General features: G+C 37.2%; 1 protein-coding gene and 1 non-coding gene across 9 annotated transcripts in view; both read left to right on the top strand.

Annotated features, from left to right (window-relative positions):
* CBLB (Cbl proto-oncogene B) overlaps positions 1-20,144 on the top strand; it is a 239,262-nt gene that overhangs the window by 126,500 nt on the left and 92,618 nt on the right. For all 8 annotated transcript variants that reach the window (XM_066240711.1, XM_066240715.1, XM_066240714.1 and 5 more), the window contains exons 8-9: positions 3,404-3,491; positions 3,984-4,115. In XM_066240711.1, the coding sequence (XP_066096808.1) occupies positions 3,404-3,491; positions 3,984-4,115 (220 nt within the window). The remainder of the gene's footprint in view (positions 1-3,403; positions 3,492-3,983; positions 4,116-20,144) is intronic.
* LOC136312392 (small nucleolar RNA SNORA42/SNORA80 family) lies at positions 19,889-20,025 on the top strand. The gene has a single exon (XR_010726982.1). It is a non-coding gene; the product is annotated as a small nucleolar RNA SNORA42/SNORA80 family (small nucleolar RNA).

Genomic DNA, 20,144 nt, shown 5'->3' with positions numbered 1-20,144 from the left:
CTCTCTCCCCTCCCGCAGCCAAGGCTCCATTGGAGCAAAGATGGCCTGGGCGCTGGGGATAGCTCCTTGGCCTCTGCCCCAGGCGCTAGAGTGGCTCTGGTCGCGGCAGAGCAATGCCCTGGAGGGGCAGAGCATCGCCCTCTGGTGGGCAGAGCCTCTCCCCTGGTGGGCATGCCAGGTGGATCCCGGTCGGGCGCATGCGGGAGTCTGTCTGACTGTCTCTCCCCATTTCCAGCTTCAGAAAAATACAAAAAAAAAAAAAAAAAAAAAAGAAGAAGAAAACATAAGTGATGGGATCTAGGTGAGAGGAGGAGAGACAGTGAGGCTGACTCCTGCATGTTCCCCAACAGGGATCTACCCGGCAACCCCTGTCTGGGTCCATGCCTGAGTACTGAGCTAGTTTTAGCACCTGAGGTTGATGTGCTCTAACAGAATTATCCTCAGAGCCCAGGGCCAGGCTGGAACCAATTGAGGCATGGGAGGGGAAGAGGGGAAGATGGGGAAGAGCAAGCGGGGAAGAAGCAGATAGATGCTTTTTGTGCCCTGACCGGGAATTGAGGCCAGGACGTCAGTATGCTGGGCTGATGCTCTATCCACTGAACCACCAGCTAGGGTTGTGATGGGATCTATGTGAAGAAAAAAATTGCATTTTTTAAAGTTGTAAGCTTTCTAAAATAGATATATAAGAATTGTATGGCAAATTGTGGTACTAAGTGTGTTCTTTTCTTTTTTTTATCATAAGTTTGCTGTTCTCAGTTATTTGTACTTTCTCTCTGATGAAGTAGAGATTCATATATGTAGCTTTGATTCACTAGATTGCAAGATTTTTGTTTTAAAGAAAATGTGCTTTAAAATTTAAATTTATAAAAGTTATGAGTGGAAAAGTCTATAATTTAATATAACTTACTTATATTATTGCAATGCCTTCATCTATTTTTTTCAAAAGTCAATCAAAATAACAGACTATGATTTGTAACCAGTCGTCTAGTTTCTGAATGCCTGCATAAATGAATTGTTAATATTTACACAAACACTTGCACATAGACACATCTTGAGAGGAGTTTGGGTAGTTGAATTTGTACTTTAGGGATAGATTACATTAAAAATAAATCAGATTGAAATTTTAATCTGATTTTAGAGCAGATCAGATTTTTAGATTAGATTAAAAATAGACATTATATTAATTAGATCTTTTTTTTTTTAAGATCAGTAAAAACATGGGAGGGATATCATCTATCTCGTCCAGTGTTTTCTAGGTCATATGTTCTTTCCTGACATTTGATTCAATATTTTATTACTGATGTGATAAATTTACTTCGACAACCAGCTAAGATTCTTTCTTCCTTCACCGCCATTGTAAGGGGCTCACCATTACCACCCTGGTTTACTGAGTACAGTAATAATTGAATTGGCCTCTATACATTAAACAAAGAGAACCTTTTAACCTTTTCTCTAATAACCTTATAGTCATAATTGTAATCTTTTATTCCTGACTTCTTCCTAGAATTTCTGCATGTGTTTGAAGTGTGATGATCTAAATGTTATATAATAATTTTAAAAATTGGCCCCTTTAGGATATAAAAAGAAAGTTAGTTTTCAACTTTTGCTTATCACCGCTCATTTAATATTTGTAGAATTTTATTTTGTTCCCATAATGACATTCTAAATTTGCATCATATTCAGATGTAGTCAACTCCTTTTCCTAAATCTTAAAAAAAAAATTATGTAACTGATTTGTTCCTTACCATTTGAGAATTGTCTATCCTCTAGAGTCTAGATTCATTTTTTTCTGGTTTTCCAGAAAATTTTAGTTTGAGGATAAATATTATTTGTTACTTCACAGAATAGTTTTATTATAGTTTTGCCCTTTAAAATATTCACCACTGTAGTAATGTATTCTTAATTTTTCAGTTAAGTCATTTAAACAGAAAGATATTGACCGAAATTAAGCATCACTTAATGAATTGACAAAATCCAACAGTAATATTTCCATTTTTAAAAAAATCTAGTATAGGCATTTACCAACGTAATAAACTTCATTTTTAATGAATGGCAAGATGGCATTATTACTTAACTTTTAGTTCTTATTTCAATTTTTCTAACCATGGAGCCTATGTTTATAAACCATTCTGTTTTTGTGGCTTGTTTTGAAATAAATGACACACGGAATTGTAACACTTTTTAATTTCTTTAACGGTGCGTATACGCACACGTGTGTCTGTGTCCAGTGAGTAGAAGACGAGATGGAAGGGGGATGGGAAACTAGAGAAATGGGAACGCTATATGAGTGTTAGAATAACTTTTGGGGGAAAATTATGGGCTTTCATTCCATTTTTCTCTCCTTGTGATGTTAAGCATGGTACAAAATGATACATTTAACATTAACTGTGCTTTATATGAAATCTGTAATAATTGCAAAAATATGTATGTTTAAAATATATTGGAATAGAACATGAAGGGCCAGTAAAATAAATTTTTTAACTTAACAGACATATTATAAAGGTATTTATTTGAAAATGGTTGCTTAGTGGCTGAGTCCACATTTGTTACATATTTCTTATATGAAGATGATTTTTGTAAGGAATCATCCATTTAACCTTAAACCTTCTATGACTTGGATTGGGGAACTTTAGTTAAGCCCTGAGTGAATGTCTCTTGGATGCAAACACTAAGAAAGTGTGAGTGGGTGACCTTTGTGCAGACACAAAGGAATGCATGTGGACTGGCTTTAGAAAATTAGTTTAGAGGTTCTGGATTGCCCCTTCCTTTGTGCTTGTTAATTAGCAAAAGAAAAAAGAATATTCTGACCAAATTAGCCCTGCTTTCTCCATGTCAGCAAAAAGTCCATTAATCATCTTCCTCTTGTCACCTGATCTCCCTCCCTTGTAATCCTGTGACCTCTGTTCTGCTTCTGATAATAAAGGCTAAGGGAGAAGATTCAGGAGGTCCTCTTTGCCTCCCTTGTAGTCCTGTGACCTCTGTTCTGCTTCTGATAATAAAGGCTAAGGGAGAAGATTCAGGAGGTCCTCTTTGCCTCCCTTGTAGTCCTGTGACCTCTGTTCCGCTTCTGATAATAAAGGCTAAGGGAGAAGATTCAGGAGGTCCTCTTTGCCTCCCTTGGCAGGCCTCCCTCTCTCTTCCTCTTGACATAAGTTTGTGTCTTGAGTAGGTTTTTTCCACGCAACACTGGTAGTTCCCAGTGGGCTGGATGACTACAGATTTCTCTATTTTAAATGTTTTGAAAATAAAAAAATATTATGGAAATAATGATAGAAAAGATATTTGATATGTTACATAAAAAGGAAATATCCAAGTGTGTGTTTGAATATAGAAGAATCCAATTAAATAGCTTAATTGCAATTAAAACATCTATATAATAATAAGGTTTCTGTTTATAATCCAGCTACCTTTATCCTGATGGGAGGAGTTATAATCCCGATTTAACTGGATTATGTGAACCGACACCTCATGATCATATAAAAGTTACACAGGTAAGGCCAATTTGTGCAAATGTATGTATAATGAGCAAGTATCTATAATGCTTTTGACATAAATAAGATTCTCTACTTATACTGCAGCCCAAATCATGTACAGACACTTAATGCAAAAGTTACTTAAGAAATTCTAAGGGTGTTTGAAAGCAAAATATATTACTTTTTTTTATTTTATGAATAAAAATATCTGCTTTTATCTTCTTGCTTTTAATATAATATTGTTGATTATTTAGGTAGATAGGTAAATCCACAGGTGTAGATAGATAAATATTACAGGGCCATAGGTTTAGAAAACACCATAGCAGATTAGTATAATTATAGGTATAAGCTTTTAAAGTTGAATGGTAAGTGAAGCTTATAGAGGATAATAATTATGTTCAGAATCAAGTGTGAGGATGTGCCGTAAGTTATATTGTATTTGATAAGACTCAGTATCAGCAATTCATGTAAGAAATGCATTAACATTACTTTTCCCCCATCTGATTCCAGGAACAGTATGAATTGTATTGTGAAATGGGCTCTACCTTTCAGCTCTGTAAAATTTGTGCTGAGAATGACAAGGATGTCAAGATTGAGCCTTGTGGGCATTTGATGTGCACTTCTTGCCTCACAGCCTGGCAGGTACAAAGTTTAATTAACCATGTGAATATCTGTCTATATTCCCTATCAACATTTATCTTTTCAGTTTTTTTTAATCTTAATGATTTAGGAAATAATACTGATAAGTGCCTTGCTTGAATAGTTAAAAACAATCCCACGTGTTTAAGTTTCTTTTATTTATATAATTTGATTCTTTGTGCTTTTGCATGTATAACTTTATATTAATCATAAGTAGTTCTATTTCTGTAACACTGTTGATTTCATAAAGTCACTTATCCATGTTACCAATTAACTATATTTGCATAACTTGCTATAGATCTGATTCTGCTTAGCCTGACTGGTAATGGCAGTGGATTGAACTTTGACCTGGGACGCTGAGGGCCCCAGTTGGCCCCTGTTGGAAACCCAAAGGTAGCCAGCTAGGGCACGGGCTCGTTTTCTTGACTGCAGGTTTATGGACAATGTCCCAGGGCCTCTGACTTGAGGGCTTTCCATGAGGCCCAAGGTCACTAACTTGGCTTGAGACCCCTGGTCACGGGGCAGATGAGAACGCAATCAATTAAAAAAAAAAGCAAAAAACTAAAGTCAAACAACTAAAAGTTGATGTTTCTCTTTTCTCTCTCTCTCCCTCCCTCTCTCTCTCTCTTTTAAAAAAAAACGATTCTACTTATAGTAGTAGTAGGTCAGGTTTTAAAGCAAACCCTAGTATGTAAATACATCCTACGTTAATGTTTCACCTACCCCCTTCTCCAGAGGAAGCATGGCTCCTGTTTCACATGTCTGAGGTTGTTCTGTAAAACTAAAATCAGAGAATCAGACAGGAAATATCTCCCAAATACTTACAGCTCCCAAGAAAGAGATATTAAAATTTGCAATTTACAGAAGCAGAATCAAAAATAAACTGCCTTTTTCTCTCTAGACAGATGTTCAATAAATATAAATTGATTTGATGTATTTGAATAAGACCTAGAGAATAACTGGTTTCCCTAAGGGCTTTCTTATATTTCTTTATCTGTAATAAAGGATGGGGTTTTCAAATGGATCTTTGGGCAGATTTCTAATTTTGAATATTTATTTGAGGATTCTCAAAGTATTTTGATCAAGCCATCTTTTAACTGCTGTTTAACACAGCCAATAGCGAAGGGAATGTTGTTGATGGGGTTTAAAAAGCAAATAACTAGATTTTAAGCTGTTTTTAAAAAAGTTGCAGTTGAGTATATAATTGCCATTCCTACTTTTTACTCCTGAGCCTCTTGGTCCTGATCGTCTCTTCAGCCCAGAACATCTCTCCGCCCTGCTGAGGAGGGATGGCCTTAGAGGGTTGGGGAGGGGAGCGCAGCCTGGAGGAACACTAACGCCTCTAGGTCCCTGATCATCTCTCTGCCCTGCTGAGGAGGGATGGCCTTAGAGGGCCGGGGAGGGGAGCGCAGCCTGGAGGAACACTGATGCCTCTTGGTCCTGATCTTCTCTTCAGCCCAGAACATCTCTCTGCCCTGCTGAGGAGGGATGGCCTTAGAGGGCCGGGGAGGGGAGCGCAGCCTGGAGGAACACTGACGCCTCTAGGTCCCTGATCATCTGTCTGCCCTGCTGAGGAGGGATGGCCTTAGAGGGCCGGGGAGGGGAGCGCAGCCTGGAGGAACACTGATGGCTCTCGGTCCAGATCTTCTCTTCAGCCCAGAACATCTGTCTGCCCTGCTGAGGAGGGATGGCCTTAGAGGGCCGGGGAGGGGAGCGCAGCCTGGAGGAACACTGATGCCTCTAGGTCCTGATCTTCTCTTCAGCCCAGAACATCTGTCTGCCCTGCTGAGGAGGGATGGCCTTAGAGGGCCGGGGAGGGGAACGCAGCCTGGAGGAACACTGACGCCTGTTGGTCCTGATCTTCTCTTCAGCCCAGAACATGTGTCTGCCCTGCTGAGGAGGGATGGCCTTAGAGGGCTGGGGAGGGGAGCGCAGCCTGGAGGAACACTGACGCCTGTTGAACCCAGTGCTTGGTAACACAATATAATGAGTTTCACCTTATAGAAAGGGCCTCCTTCTTACTTTGGGGATGTTTAAGAAAGGGATGAAAAAGAAGAGGAAAACGTAGGAAATGAATTACAATTGAGTTACCATTTTCAAGCCATCCCTGAGTTCCTAATAGTTGTCACCTCAGTAAAAGTTATTTAACATTCCTGTACTTCTCTTTTCCAGTCTGCACTGGGGTTGTATTTTACTTCAGTTCTTTGTTGATATTCCTTATCACTTGCCCTAATTTCACTTCATTCCTTCGTGATGTTGGTGAATTTACATAGTATAGGAGAACCTGGAGCAAGGTGAAGGCTTGATAGGGCGTCAGCAAGCTCATTCTCAGCTTCTGGGCACTTGACTGCTGTTTATTTATTCATTCATTTATTTTCTTCTTTTCCAAGTGAGAGGAGGGGAGCTAGAGAGACAGACCCCCACTTGCGCCCCAACTGGGATCCACCAGCGACCCCTGTCTGGGGCCTGTGCTCTGTCCATCTGTGGCCACGCTGCAACTGAGCTATTTTTAGTGCCTGAGGCAGAGGCTCCACAGAGCCATCATCAGCACTGGGGGATGATGTGCTCAAATCAATCAAGCCATGGCTGCAGAAGGGGAAGAGAGAGAGACAGAAAGAAGAAGGGGAGGGGCAGAGAAGCAGGTGGTCGCTTTTCCTGTGCGCACTAATCAGGAATCAAACCCAGGACATCCACATGTGGGGCTGATGCTCTACCACAGAACCAACTGGCCAAGGCCTTGATTGCTGTTTATGTTAGCAATAATAGTTTGTAGAATTATAAATGTCTTTTCATAAATGATTTTCAATAAATCTAGTTAAGCTGGTAGAAAAAAAATTACAGTATTTGCAAGTGTGTTTCAAATATGTCAGCAGAAAGTACTATACAGATGTTATGGACTGCGCCGCACTGACTGGGATGGGATCACTTTAGGATGCTTTGCTTTGCCTGGCACCCATTCAGAATTTCAGGATGAGTATTAAACTGACAAAGCGGCCAATTATGTGTGCCATCCTTTTGGATCGACTTAAATTGTGAGGGAGTTAATATGGCTCTCACAGTCATAAAGAAACTACAAACTTGCATTTCCTCCCTAAAGAAAGCCAAAATTTTAGGCTGGTATAACTCACAGTACTCTCTGCCCCCATGGATGGCCTGTGCATTTCAGCCTCTTTTCTGGAGCCCTGGTCTTTGAGCGTAGACAGACACACGTATTGCAGGACTTGGTGTCTTTAACTTGATACCTCATTTTTGGAAGTTAAGTGGCTTTAAAATCAGAAGCTCCCATTAGTTTGGCAGACACCTTTGATTCATAAAGATAAATGTTTAAAGCATTGTACAAAATAGCAGTTAACCTGCAGCCTAAGGTGAATAAAAAAGTATGGCAGGATATTAAAAATATATATTTTTTATTTTACTTTCTGTATGCTTCTTGAAAGAAATGTCTTTTAAAATGTCAGGGCCAATGCTATATATTTTATTTAGTAAGTTTGTGAACTATTTGCAATATGTATGTTATGTTCAAAAGACATTGAAATATTCCCCAGTTGTCATTGGAGTTTTATTATTGTTTGGCTTTACATTGCCACAGCTTTTCTGTATATTACTCTGAAGTCTCCAAATGGCGCAGTTCCTCTCTCTCATAGCTGATCAATTCCTTGATTCACTTCATGATTTTGCATATTGGTCTAATGGCTTTATACTGAAGATCTATCCAATCATAATCATAAATTGTTAACATTTGCTGTTTCTCTGTTTTACTCTGAAGTACTTCTCAGTTTTGCTTTTAGAAATTGAGGAAGTGCATAAATTGCCAAGCACTGAAAATGGTCTGAATAAAATTTTAGGAGAAAACCACATAAAAAAGTAGTAATGAAGCAAATTAGTATTAGTAATACTATGTATAGTAGTAACAGAAATGACAAATTCAGAAGTACTCAGAGGTTGAAATAATAATTAGATGGAATCAAACTTATTGCACTAGTGATTAAAGTTAACATCTTAATCTGATCATAGAGTTTTGCATATAGATTAATGGAAAATATGGTAAGGGATTATTTCAGCATTATTTCTTCATTCTTCCCAGATAAGACAGTTTATGATTATTAAATATTTTTCTGACATCTGTTCCTGTAAGCTCTTCATTGTATTCATATCGTAAACCTTTTCCTATTTACCTGTTTCTCCTCTGGGGTGTGGATTGTTTCACCTATTTTAGGAGTCCTCTGGCCAAGTTAGCACAGTGGTAGTTACTTAGTAAATACATATGGCAATGCCCTAGGGATTATGTAAAGAAAGAGAAGAGGAGGACTGAGATTACATTAAGTAAAGACACTGTTACTATAGATCAGTTGTGGAAAGCCCTTTTAATGTCTTAGTTCTGCCTGTTTCTCTTCTGAGAAGTATCTATGGTCTTTTCAAAAAATGTTTATCCAGCTCAAAGTCTGAGAATGAATCCTAAGAATTTTAAACCTCATATCTGTTTGCTCCATTTAGTAGCTGGGTGATTCCTTTCAACATTTCCTGTTTTTATTTTTATTTTTTTTATTTTGAGCCAAGTTATTTTACTTTTATTGCTTGCAATAATACACTGTCCTAGAAGAAGTAAGAGCGAATTTCTGTTTATTGCTTTTTTACACCAAGAAACATGCATCCTGAGACCTCATTCAAGTTTTCTCTACCCTGAAGAAAATTATTCTTACACTGAGATTTGAGAATTCCAAAGTCATAGTCTATACATAGTCTGTACCTTAATGGGATCTTAGTCGTTAAAGGAAGATTCAACTATTGAACATTTCTTCTTTTAGGTAGCCTGAATATTTCTACATTTGCAAATAGATTTCATACTGGGGTGCTTCCTGCTAACAGGTCTGTTTTGGCCTCTTTCACATTGTCGTAGGAACAGCAGCATTTGACGATCATTTAAACATGTGATTGCAAAATGTCCCCATTATAATAAAAATAGAAGGCTTATAAAGTTAATCCAGTTGAGAAGCATTGGATAGTCTAAAATCCTCACATTTTAGCCTCAGTGAGCTGCTCACTGGACTTAACCAAGTGGAGGGTGAATATGAGCACAGAATAACTGAGCATTTTCCATAGTTCTGCAATATATTGCCAAACATTGTATGTAAACTTATAGATGTAATGGGAAATGGATATTAAATCTCTGGATATGAGTACATGTATTTAAAATATGTCTCTTTTACAACTCTTCCTTATTTAAAATGGTATAGGGCTACAGTTCATATTTTCTGATATGAAAGCCCGAATTTTTGGTTTTTGTTTTTTCTGTGGAGAGAAAGTTTTTAAACTTAATTATGCACAGGAATAATTTATTTGGTTTCTCCTAAGTGGTTTAGTAGAAGCAGACATGGATTATTTCATCCATCATTCTTCAATATCTGAAATATGGCATTTATTCACTTATGTATTTATTGAAGAGCATTCCTTAAGCAGTTGCTATGTGTGCCCCCAGTTCTGGACTAAGAACACTAAGAAACGCCCCCTGCCCTCAAGAAGTTAAATTAAATCTGTAAGTTTTATAAAGGGGCATAGTATTAATAATTACTTGAATATCCTATTGTCCTTCAAATCTAATTGTGGATCTGAGATACTTTTTGTTACTTTTTATTACCTTGGTTTGGCACGCTGATATGGAAAGGATTTTTAGAGGCTGCACATCTGCTGAGAAGCTCTGATAAATCAATCAGAGTCCAATAGGAAATATTGAATCCTGACCGTAAGGCAAGCCTGTGTAAACTTTCAGGGAATCATTCTTCACCAACTTTTTCTTCCATTTGATTCCCTGCTTTTGTTTAATTGAAGTTCATTGGAGACTTAAATTTTCTGTAATTAACAGTAACCCGAAGAAATGCACAGCAGCAGTGTCAGTTGTTACAGGCTGCAAGCCTTTACTCTTTAATTGCCATCATAATGGCCCATTAGTCATGCCTCCAAAGAGGTGTCAAATACTTTTTTCTCCTTCTGAAACATCTGCGTTACTTAATAAATTGAATAAGCAAGCCAGAGTTTGCATAGAATCATAAATAAGTTGAATAATCACCTCACTAGGAGCATTCTTTGAACCAATATAATGCTGGATGTGGCATTTCTGATCTGCCCGTGGTGATGAAACTTGGAGGGTTTTCTTTCACTTCCACACTATTCCACGGACAGTAACAAAACATTTTTCTTCTTTACCCTCATTTCCTCTGCATCTTCCTTTCTGTAGGAGCATATTATGCATTGGTGACATTGCACAGTTACCACATAAAATGCAAAGTAAGGCATTGTTTTCATTCTGTGATTTTTCAAGACTAGAAAATGGTTTTCTGGGCTCATGAGTGGCATACTCTACCATATTCCTCAAATATTGCTTTAAAAATAAAAACAGATACAACATGCATCAGTTGTATTTGCAGCCCTGTTTTGAATTACAGCTAAGTACTTTAATTCAATTAAAAGTAAAATTACTTTTTTTCCCTTTGATTATTCCTTTTATATTCTTTTTCAAAATAATTTAAAGGAAAGCTATAGAAGTGTTCAAAATAGTAGTTCACAAAAAAGTGAATAGATAAAAATCAATAAGCTCTGATTTTAATATGGCATGTGATTAAAGAGCTTTTTGAATGTCTTGTATTTAGAAAGTATTGTCAGAGAAAAAAAGACTGTAGTTCTTGAAGAGAGTCCGGGAGAAGCCAGAACCATCACATTTAAGGCGCTAAGAAATAATCTTTTTCTGTATCTTCCTTCAAAAGCAACCAATTTCTAGCCTCAGTGAAATTTTGTAACCTTAGTACTACAAATAATATTTGACTTAAAAATCTTATAAATTGGTATTGATGACTTTGATTACATTTTGTGTCTTTTGTTATATAATAAAATATTGGGGCTCCTCTTACACTTTGGGAGTAATGTAGGGGCTACTTGAGTTGTCCAAGAAGGTTATAATGATGCCATGAACTGCAGTTTATGATTCTATGCATGGCAGGAATGAAAAGGATAGAAAGGTATGAAAAAATAAAATGTGGTAGACCAAGTGCTTGTCTCTGAGTCTAGTGACTGCAGTAAGTAGACACTCACTGTATTGTGATGTGCCTTGCTGTACAATAGCAGATAGCACTTTGGGGAACATTTTCTGTTGGCTCTTAGAGTGGCCTTCATTATTTATTTATTTATTTTTATCAACTTTATTGAGGTGACATTGGTTAATAAAATCAGGTAGATTTCAAGTGTACATTTCTATGATACATGATCTGTATATTACATTAGGTACCCACCACCCAGAATCAAATCATCTTCCATTATCATATGTTTAGCCCTCTTTACCTCTTACTGCCCCTCCCCCCTCTTTCCTCTGGTAACCACCATTCTGTTGTCAGTGTCTGTGAGTTTTATATCTGATATATGAGTAAAATCACACTTAGCATAATATTCTCCATGTCTATGCATGTTGTTGCAAATGCCAGTGTTTCTTCTTTTTTTACGGCTGAATAGTATTCCATAGTATATATGTGCCATATTTTCTTTATCCAATTCTTCATCGAAGAACGCTTTTGTTGTCTGAATGTCTTGGCCATTGTAAATAAAGCTGCAGTGAACATAGAGGAGCATATATTTGTGTGAATAACTGTTTTTGAGTTTTTCCAGTAGATGCCCAGAAGAGGGATTGGTAACTCTATTCTTAATATTTTGAGGAACTGCCATACTTTTTTCCATAAGTGCTTGTACCGATTTGCATTCCCCCTAGCAGTGCAAGAAGGTTCCTTTTTCTCTATAGCCTCTCTAATACTTGCTATTACCTATCTCATTGATAAAAGTCAGTTTATTAGATGTGAGGTGGTATCTCATTTTGGTTTGGATTTGCATTTTCCAATAGCTGTTGAAGTTGAACATCTTTTCATGTATATGTTGTCCATTTGTATGTCTTCTAGGAAGAAGTATCTGTTCAAGTCTTCTGCGCATTTTTTAATTGGATTGTTTGGTGTTGAGTTGTATCAGTTCTTTATATTTTTGTATATTAACCCATCATCTAAACTATTGCTTATGAATATCATCTCCCATTCGATTGGTTGCCTTTTTGTTTATTTGTTGGTTTCTTTTGCTGTGCAAAAGCTTTTTAGTTTGATATAGTCCCATTTACTTAGTTTTGCCTTTATTTCCCTTGCCTTTGGGGTTAAAGTCATAAAATATTCTCTGTGACCAAGGTCCACAGGTTTAGTACCTATGTTTTCTTCTACGCAATTTATTGTTTCACATCTAATATGTAGGTCTTTGAGGCATTTTAAATTAATTATTGTTATTGGGGACTAACTGTAATCTAGTTTCATTCTTTTGCATCTGGCTTTCTGATTTTCCTAGCACCATTTATTGAATGGGTTTTCTATTCTCCATTGCATGTTTTTGACTCTTGTGTCAAAATTATTTGCCCATATACATGTGGTTTTATTTCTGGGCTCTCAATTCTGTTTCATTGGTCAGTGTGTCTATTTTTTTGCCAGTATCATGCTTTCTTGATTATCATAGCTCTGTAATATAATTTGAAGTCAGGTAATGTGATAACTCTAGCTTTATTCTTTTTTCTCAGGATTGGTTTGTCTATTTGGGTTTTTTTATGAAATGACATTGGTGTTTTGATGGGGATTACATTAAATATGTACAGCAGTCCTTGGGTTACAAATAAGATAGGAGTGTGTGTGTATGTGTTTGTGTGTGTGTGTACACCTATATGTGGTATTATATATACAGAAAGGTAAAAATAAATACTATTTTAAGACAAACATTTGTCTAAGTTGCATTTAGTAGTTAAATATACCTTTTCTAACTTATATACAAATTCAACTTAAGGAGAGACCTTCAGAACCTATCTTGTTAATAACCCAGGGACAGCCTGTATATTGCTTCAAGTAATATGGACATTTTAACTACGTTGATTCTTCCAATTCATGAACATGATATCTCTCCATTTCGTTGAGTCTTTTTCAAACTTTTTTAATATAGTTTTTACAGATAGGTCCCTCACATCCTTTGTTAAGTTTATTTCTAGGTATTTTATTTTTGGGTTGCAATTGCAAAAGGAATTTTTTTTTCACTTCTTTTTCTGAAGTTTCATTGTTAGTATATAGTGAAGGAATGGATTTCTGTCATTGATTTTGTATCCTGCAACTTTCTTGTATTTGCTTATTGTTTCTAATAATCTTTTTTGGTGGGGTATATAGGTTTTTTTATATACAGAATCATGTCATCTGCCAAAAGTGACACGTTTACTTCTTCCTTCCCAATTTGGATGCTTTTTTTTTTAGGACTGGTCTGACTCGGACTTTCACAACTATGGTTAAGTAAGTGTTGTGAGAGTGGACATCCTTGTCTTGTTTCTGATTTTAGAGGAAAAACTTTAAGTTTTTCACCATTATTATATTAACTCGGGGTTTAACATATATGCCCCTTATTATTTTGAGGTACTTTCCATTCTATCAAGTGTTTTAATTATAAATGGATATTGTATTTTAGCAAATGCTTTTTCTGTATTTATTGGTAAGATCATATGATTTTATCCTTTTTTTTTTGTTAATGTGGTGTATTACATTGGTTACATTGATCAATTTGCATATATTGAACCATCCTTGTATCCCTGGAAAGAACTCCATTTGGTCATGATTTATAATTTTTTTAATGTATTGTTATATATTCAATTTGCTAGTATTTTGTTTAGGATTTTTGCATCTGTGTGGTCTCTGTGATAAATTCCCTTAGCTTCTGTATGTCTGGAATAGTTTTTATTTCTCCTTCCTATTTAAAGGATAACTTTGCTGGGTATATTATTCCTGGATGGTATATATTTTCTCTCCTTCAGTAATTTGAATATTTGGCTCACACTCTTCTGTCTTGCAGAGTTTCTGCTGGGCTTTCCTTCATAGGTTACTTTCTTCTTTTCCCTGGCTGTCTTGAGAATTCTTTCTTTGTCATTAATTTTTGACAGTTTTAATACAGTGTGCCTGGGAGAAGGCCTCTTTTTTTTTAAAGATTATTTCATCTGTGTTATAGTGCCTTTGTGTTTTTTCATTCTGTATACTGATTTTAGAGAGAGAGGAAGGGAGAGAAAGAGAAACATCGATTTGTTGTTCCTCCTATTTAAGCATTCATTGGTTGGATCCCATATGTGCCCTGACCAGTGATCAAACCTTCATACAACCTTGACACATCGTAAAAATGCTCTAACCAAATGAGCAACCTGGCTAGGGCTTTGAGGTAACTAGGTATTCTGTTTGTTTCTTGGATTTGAGGATCTAGCTCATTCCTTAGGTTTGGCAAGGTCTTATCAATTATTTGTTTGAATAGGCTTTTCATTCCCTTCTCCCTCATTTTTCTGAAAGTACACTTATTAATTTTATATTGTTCTTTCTGATGGAGTCAGTTCACATAGGTTTTTTATTTTTATTTTTTATGCTCAAGTCTTTCTTCTTCCCTCTGCGTCATTTCTAGATTTCTGTCTTTCCTATCACTAAATCTTTCCTCCATCTGGTCTGCTGTATTTCCTACACTTGCTAGTTTATTCTTTTTTTTTTTTTTTTTTTTTTTTTTTTGTATTTTTCTGAAGTTGGAAACGGGAAGGCAGTCAGACAGACTCCCGCATGTGCCCGACCGGGATCCACCCAGCATGCCCACCAGGGAGTGATGCTCTGCCCATCTGGGGCGTCACTCTGTTGCAATCAGAGCCATTCTAGCGCCTGAGGCAGAGGCCATAGAGCCATCCTCAGTGCCCAGGCAAACTTTGCTCCAATGGAGCCTTGGCTGCAGGAGGGGAAAAGAGAGACAGAGAGGAAGGAGAGGGGGAGAGGTGGAGAAGCAGATGGGCACTTCTCCTGAGTGCCCTGGCCAGGAATCAAACCTGGGACTCCTACACGCCAGGCCGACGCTCTACCACTGAACCAACTGGCCAGGGCCAACTTGCTAGTTTATTCTTGATCTCTTTTATTGAGTTCTTCATCTCTAAAATTTCTGTTTGGTTCTTTTTTAAAGTTTCATTTTCTTTGGTAAGGTACTAGTTTGTTACTTTGTTTTCTGAGTGCATTAAATTTCCTGTCTGTATTTTCTCCCATCTTGTTGAGTATTTTCCAAACAGCAATCTTGAATTCTCTATATTTCTATGTCTTCAAGTTCATTTTCTGGAGGTTTTTTTTTTAATTATTATTATTTTTTATTTTTTTATTTTTTTCTAGCAGACAGAGAGAGGGACAGATAGGGACAGACAGACAGGAAGGGAGAGAGATGAGAAGCATCAATTTTTCACTGCGGCACCTTAGTTGTTCTTTAACTGCTTTCTCATATGTGCCTTGACGAGGTAGGGAGGCTCCAGCAGAACGAGCGACTCTTTGCTCAAGCCAGTGACCCAGCACTCAAGCAGTTGACCTGGCACTCAAGCCAGCAACCTGCGTTCTCTGCGTCTTAGTCTGACACTCTATCTACTGCACCACCGCCTGGTCAGGCTTTTTTTTTTTTTTTTCTGAACTGCCTCACTTCCTTGGTTTTTCATGGTAATTGATGGATTCTTTCTCTGCCCAGGCATCTGTGTATGAATGGCCTTCTCTAACGGATTAATAGTGAGAGTTCTTTCTATTATTTTTCAGTAGGTGGTGCTGAATCATTAATCTGTGAACTCTTTGAGTATCCCTCCAGCCAGAGCTGCCTTCTGGGTAGCTGCAGTGAATGAGGATGTGGTAGGTTAAGCCAACCAGCTAGCTTCATTATTGTTTAGCCCTCCCAGTAATGATGACCTCAGACCTCCTCAGGGTTCCTCCTGCACCTAACCCTAGGACCAGTTACAAAGTGCATTCTTTGCTCAGGGAAAAATGTGATTCTGTAGTACCAGTCCTTGGGTTTGCAGATAATGTGCTCCGTAACCCGACAACAAGGGTGCTGGGAGGCGAGCTCTTGGAGACTGGGTCACAGCAGGTTTCCTTGGTTTTGTTTCTCTGTCTGGAATGCATACCACCCAATAACCAGGGCCTCAGCCTCACGCTGTGTTCTTGCCCGGGTCTCTGGGCTGAGCCGCAGCTCGTGTGCTCCCTTCTGTGGGAATGCCCACTAAAAGTCTTTGCTCTCCCAGCTCCTGGGAGCCCCAGTCACAGCTGGATTCCACCCTCTCCAGGCTGAGCCCCACCGTGAGCTCCCACTGTGAGGCTGTGTCCGTGGATCATCTTAGCCCTTTCCCTTCTCACTTCCCCCTTTCATTCCCACTGCCCACCTTTAGATGTTTCAATATGTGGATCTCTCAGGCATTGGGTTGAGCAGGAAATCTTTGTTGAGTTAGTAGCTGTTCAAATTGTTGAAACTTCAAGGGGAAACCCAAGGGGATATCTCACGTCCCATTCCTCTAACAAGAGCCTTTAATAGTTGTTTTAAAAGTTGACTCCATTAAATAATATGTATTCAGAATGCAAACTATTGTAGTTTTAAATTAGATTCTAGGAACAAATATTTTAAAAGAAAAGCTCTTATTATATAAAATAATCCCAAGGAATATTATGATTACTAGGACAAGTTTTGCATCTTTATATTAAAAATTGAAACTTTAGAACAAACAGATTATTTATTAATTATAGCAGCTTCTTTATTTTAAAGCTTGCATCTTTAATAAAATAATTTTTTCACGTATTTGATCACTAGTAGGCAGCTACTTTTAATTTTTATTTTAACCTAGGCTATAAATCTGATATTGAGGAATTAATACATTCTGATATTATAGTATAATATAGTAATAGTGTAGTGATGAAAAATTAGAATCTTAAAATAGACTTTTGAGATGTAATTTCTTTTTTTTTTTTTTCTTTTTTTTTTTTTTTTTTTCATTTTTCTGAAGCTGGAAACAGGGAGAGACAGTCAGACAGACTCCCGCATGCGCCCGACCGGGATCCACCCGGCACGCCCACCAGGGGCGACGCTCTGCCCACCAGGGGGCGATGCTCTGCCCATCCTGGGCGTCGCCATGTTGCGACCAGAGCCACTCTAGCGCCTGGGGCAGAGGCCACAGAGCCATCCCCAGCGCCCGGGCCATCTTTGCTCCAATGGAGCCTCGGCTGCGGGAGGGGAAGAGAGAGACAGAGAGGAAAGCGCGGCGGAGGGGTGGAGAAGCAAATGGGCGCTTCTCCTGTGTGCCCTGGCCGGGAATCGAACCCGGGTCCTCCGCACGCTAGGCCGATGCTCTACCGCTGAGCCACCGGCCAGGGCGAGATGTAATTTCTTATTCAGTACTGCTTGGCTGTGTGACCTCACTCAAATTATGTGTAAACTCTCAATTTTCTTACTGGTAAAATGTGAATAATAATTGTACCTATCTCAGAATTAAATAACTTAATAAAGGGATAGTGCTTATAACAGTACAGGATTATATTTTATTCCTAGTATATAGTAACTGTATCAATTTAGGATGCTATCTCACATTTTCATTTTTGATTATTCTTAATTTATACACACTGGTAAATCTTCAGTTTTTAAATTCATTTAATTACAAGATAGAATTCTTGTGGATATTTTCAGATGCTAAGATATGTTTATTTAGAATATTTTATAGTAATTATACCAACTGGAATTTACATAGCTCTTTAGTAGGCTTTGAATTAATTTATCTTGCTTTATATTTAAGATGTCTTTTAAAATGTACATTTTCTCAAACCCTACAAATAATAAGAAATGGCTTATCCCGTGTCACATAGCTGCAGTTGGTGGATGCAGTATTTCAGTCCAGCTGTTCAGATTAAGAATGTCTGTGTTCCTTTTCTGATTCACTGTTTTCATGGGCGTCCTAAATTAAAACTAGGAGTTCTGAGTCTAGATTCACTAATGTCTTCTCCCCCAGCTCATCACAAAATAACACCAAAACCAAAGATCTTTTCCACTCTGTTATTGAATCCAAGAATACCATTAATAATCCTCATATTTTCTTTTATTTATTGTTTTAATGAAAAATTATTGAGTTTCTTTGGGAAATACTATACTCTGAAAATGCTTACTATTGACCCCATTTACTATCTGTGCAAGTATGTTTGTATGTATGTATGTATATATCTACCTATAAATATATTTCTAATTGCTCTATGTTTAGGAATAAAAGATTTATGGTAGCTTTAAATCTACATAAAGTATAGCAGGTTAATAAAATTAGACTGATAAAGAAAACACACATGCACAGTAAAAATACAAATATCCTCAAAAATGAGACTCAGAAGTCCACTCTAGTCTCTCAGGCCCTCCACGTATATAATATATGTGTGAAGGCAGGAAGTGTTTGACCGTAAATTAAAGTGTGTCCTCAAATAATCAGCCTGAGAGCAAATAAATGGTACCACATATAATGTTTATCATAAAAAAATACAGTGTACAGAGATGTGCTGTGTAATTAGGCACCTGAAATCTGTATAATTATGTTAACTAGTGTCACCCCAATAAAATTAAATTTAAAATAATATTAAAATATCTCTGGGTAGGCAAAAAATAGGTATATAAAAACAAAAAAGTGAACAAAGATATTTAAGAGATAATACCCATCTGAACAATATTTAAAACAAAGAATATGGAAGGTGACTGACATGATGATGATAATGAGGTGATTCTGGTAATATTTATTAGTATTTTTACATAGGTACTTGTTAAGGAATGATCCCCTTTTTTGAAAATTAATTTTTTTTCTATTTTTATGGCAATGATTTGTTCTCATGTTACCTGAAGTTATATTTATATTTGATATCATTACCTTATACCAGCAATTTCCAACCTTTTTCATCTTATGCCACACATGAACTAGTTACAAATATTCTGCAACACAACAAAAAATAAATTTTTGCTGATCTGACAAAAAAAATAGGTATAATTTTGATACACTTATGCGTATTGTCACTTTTTTTTTAATTTGACAATCTAAGGGAAAAGAGGTCAGTGCCTCTGACTAAATCAGCGGTTCTCAACCTGTGGGTCGCGACCCCGGTGGGGTCGCCTAAAGCCATCGGAAAATACATAATGCATATCAGGTATTTACATTGCGAATTATAACTGTAGCAAAATTACAGTTATGAAGTAGCCACCAAAATTATTTTTTGGTTTGGGGTCACCGCAACATGAGGAACTGTATTGTGGGGTCACGGCGTTAGAAAGGTTGGGAACCACTGGACTAAATAGTTAGGTATTGCATGTTTTAATAATTCTGGTAGCACACCAGTTGAAAGTCGCTGACTTACAGTATTAACAGTTGGCATATGTCTGAATTATTTTATTATGAACATATTACATAACTTAGTTTTAGGTGCGCATAGTACCCACTGATAACTTCGGTATCTTTTGAAAGTATTTCTTATTTGAGGAAGTGAAATCTACTGAGTCAGAATGGTGGAGTCCCAAGTACTTCCTCTTAACATTCTCAGAATATTAATATGCTGCCAGCTAGAAAAGGAGTTTTTTATTGCTCTTTTTCATTAATAGTTGCTCTTTGGTCTTGCATTAAGTATATGTTGACAGAAACATTATTTTAATTATTGAGGCACAATGCTGACGAGTTACACGTTTATTAAAGACATTCTTCATGTGTATTCAGTCAACCATCTAACGGAAACTAAGGCATAGCACCAAGGTGTCCTTTGAAAATTTATGGTTAAACTTAAATTTGCATATCACAGTAGTCAGTTTACAGAGAAAGAGTGATGGTGAAGTCATATTACAGTAAATGCCTTTGGAGAGATCTGTTCAGCGTGATCTGTTTGCAAATTAAAAAGGATGTACATTGCAAAGCATGGTAATGGATTTATGGTGGGCCCTTGCCTGTGGGCCTCTCATAGTATACCCATGCCAGAGTAAACTGCAGCCTTGAACCATTGCCTGGCCGCCTTACCTGTGGGCTGTGAGCACTGAAGGGGGTTGTACAGTGTAAAGAAGAAGAAGAAGAAGAAAAAGGATGTACATTGCAGCTGGGTTTTTTTTTTTTTCTTAATCTAGTGAGTAATTTAAACTCTAAGCAAAGATAAAGCTGAACAGAAAATATCTTTT

The sequence above is a fragment of the Saccopteryx bilineata genome, chromosome 8, assembly GCF_036850765.1.
Source record: "Saccopteryx bilineata isolate mSacBil1 chromosome 8, mSacBil1_pri_phased_curated, whole genome shotgun sequence".
Taxonomy (NCBI): Eukaryota; Metazoa; Chordata; class Mammalia; order Chiroptera; family Emballonuridae; genus Saccopteryx; species Saccopteryx bilineata.
This window is presented reverse-complemented; position numbering and strand designations above follow the sequence as displayed.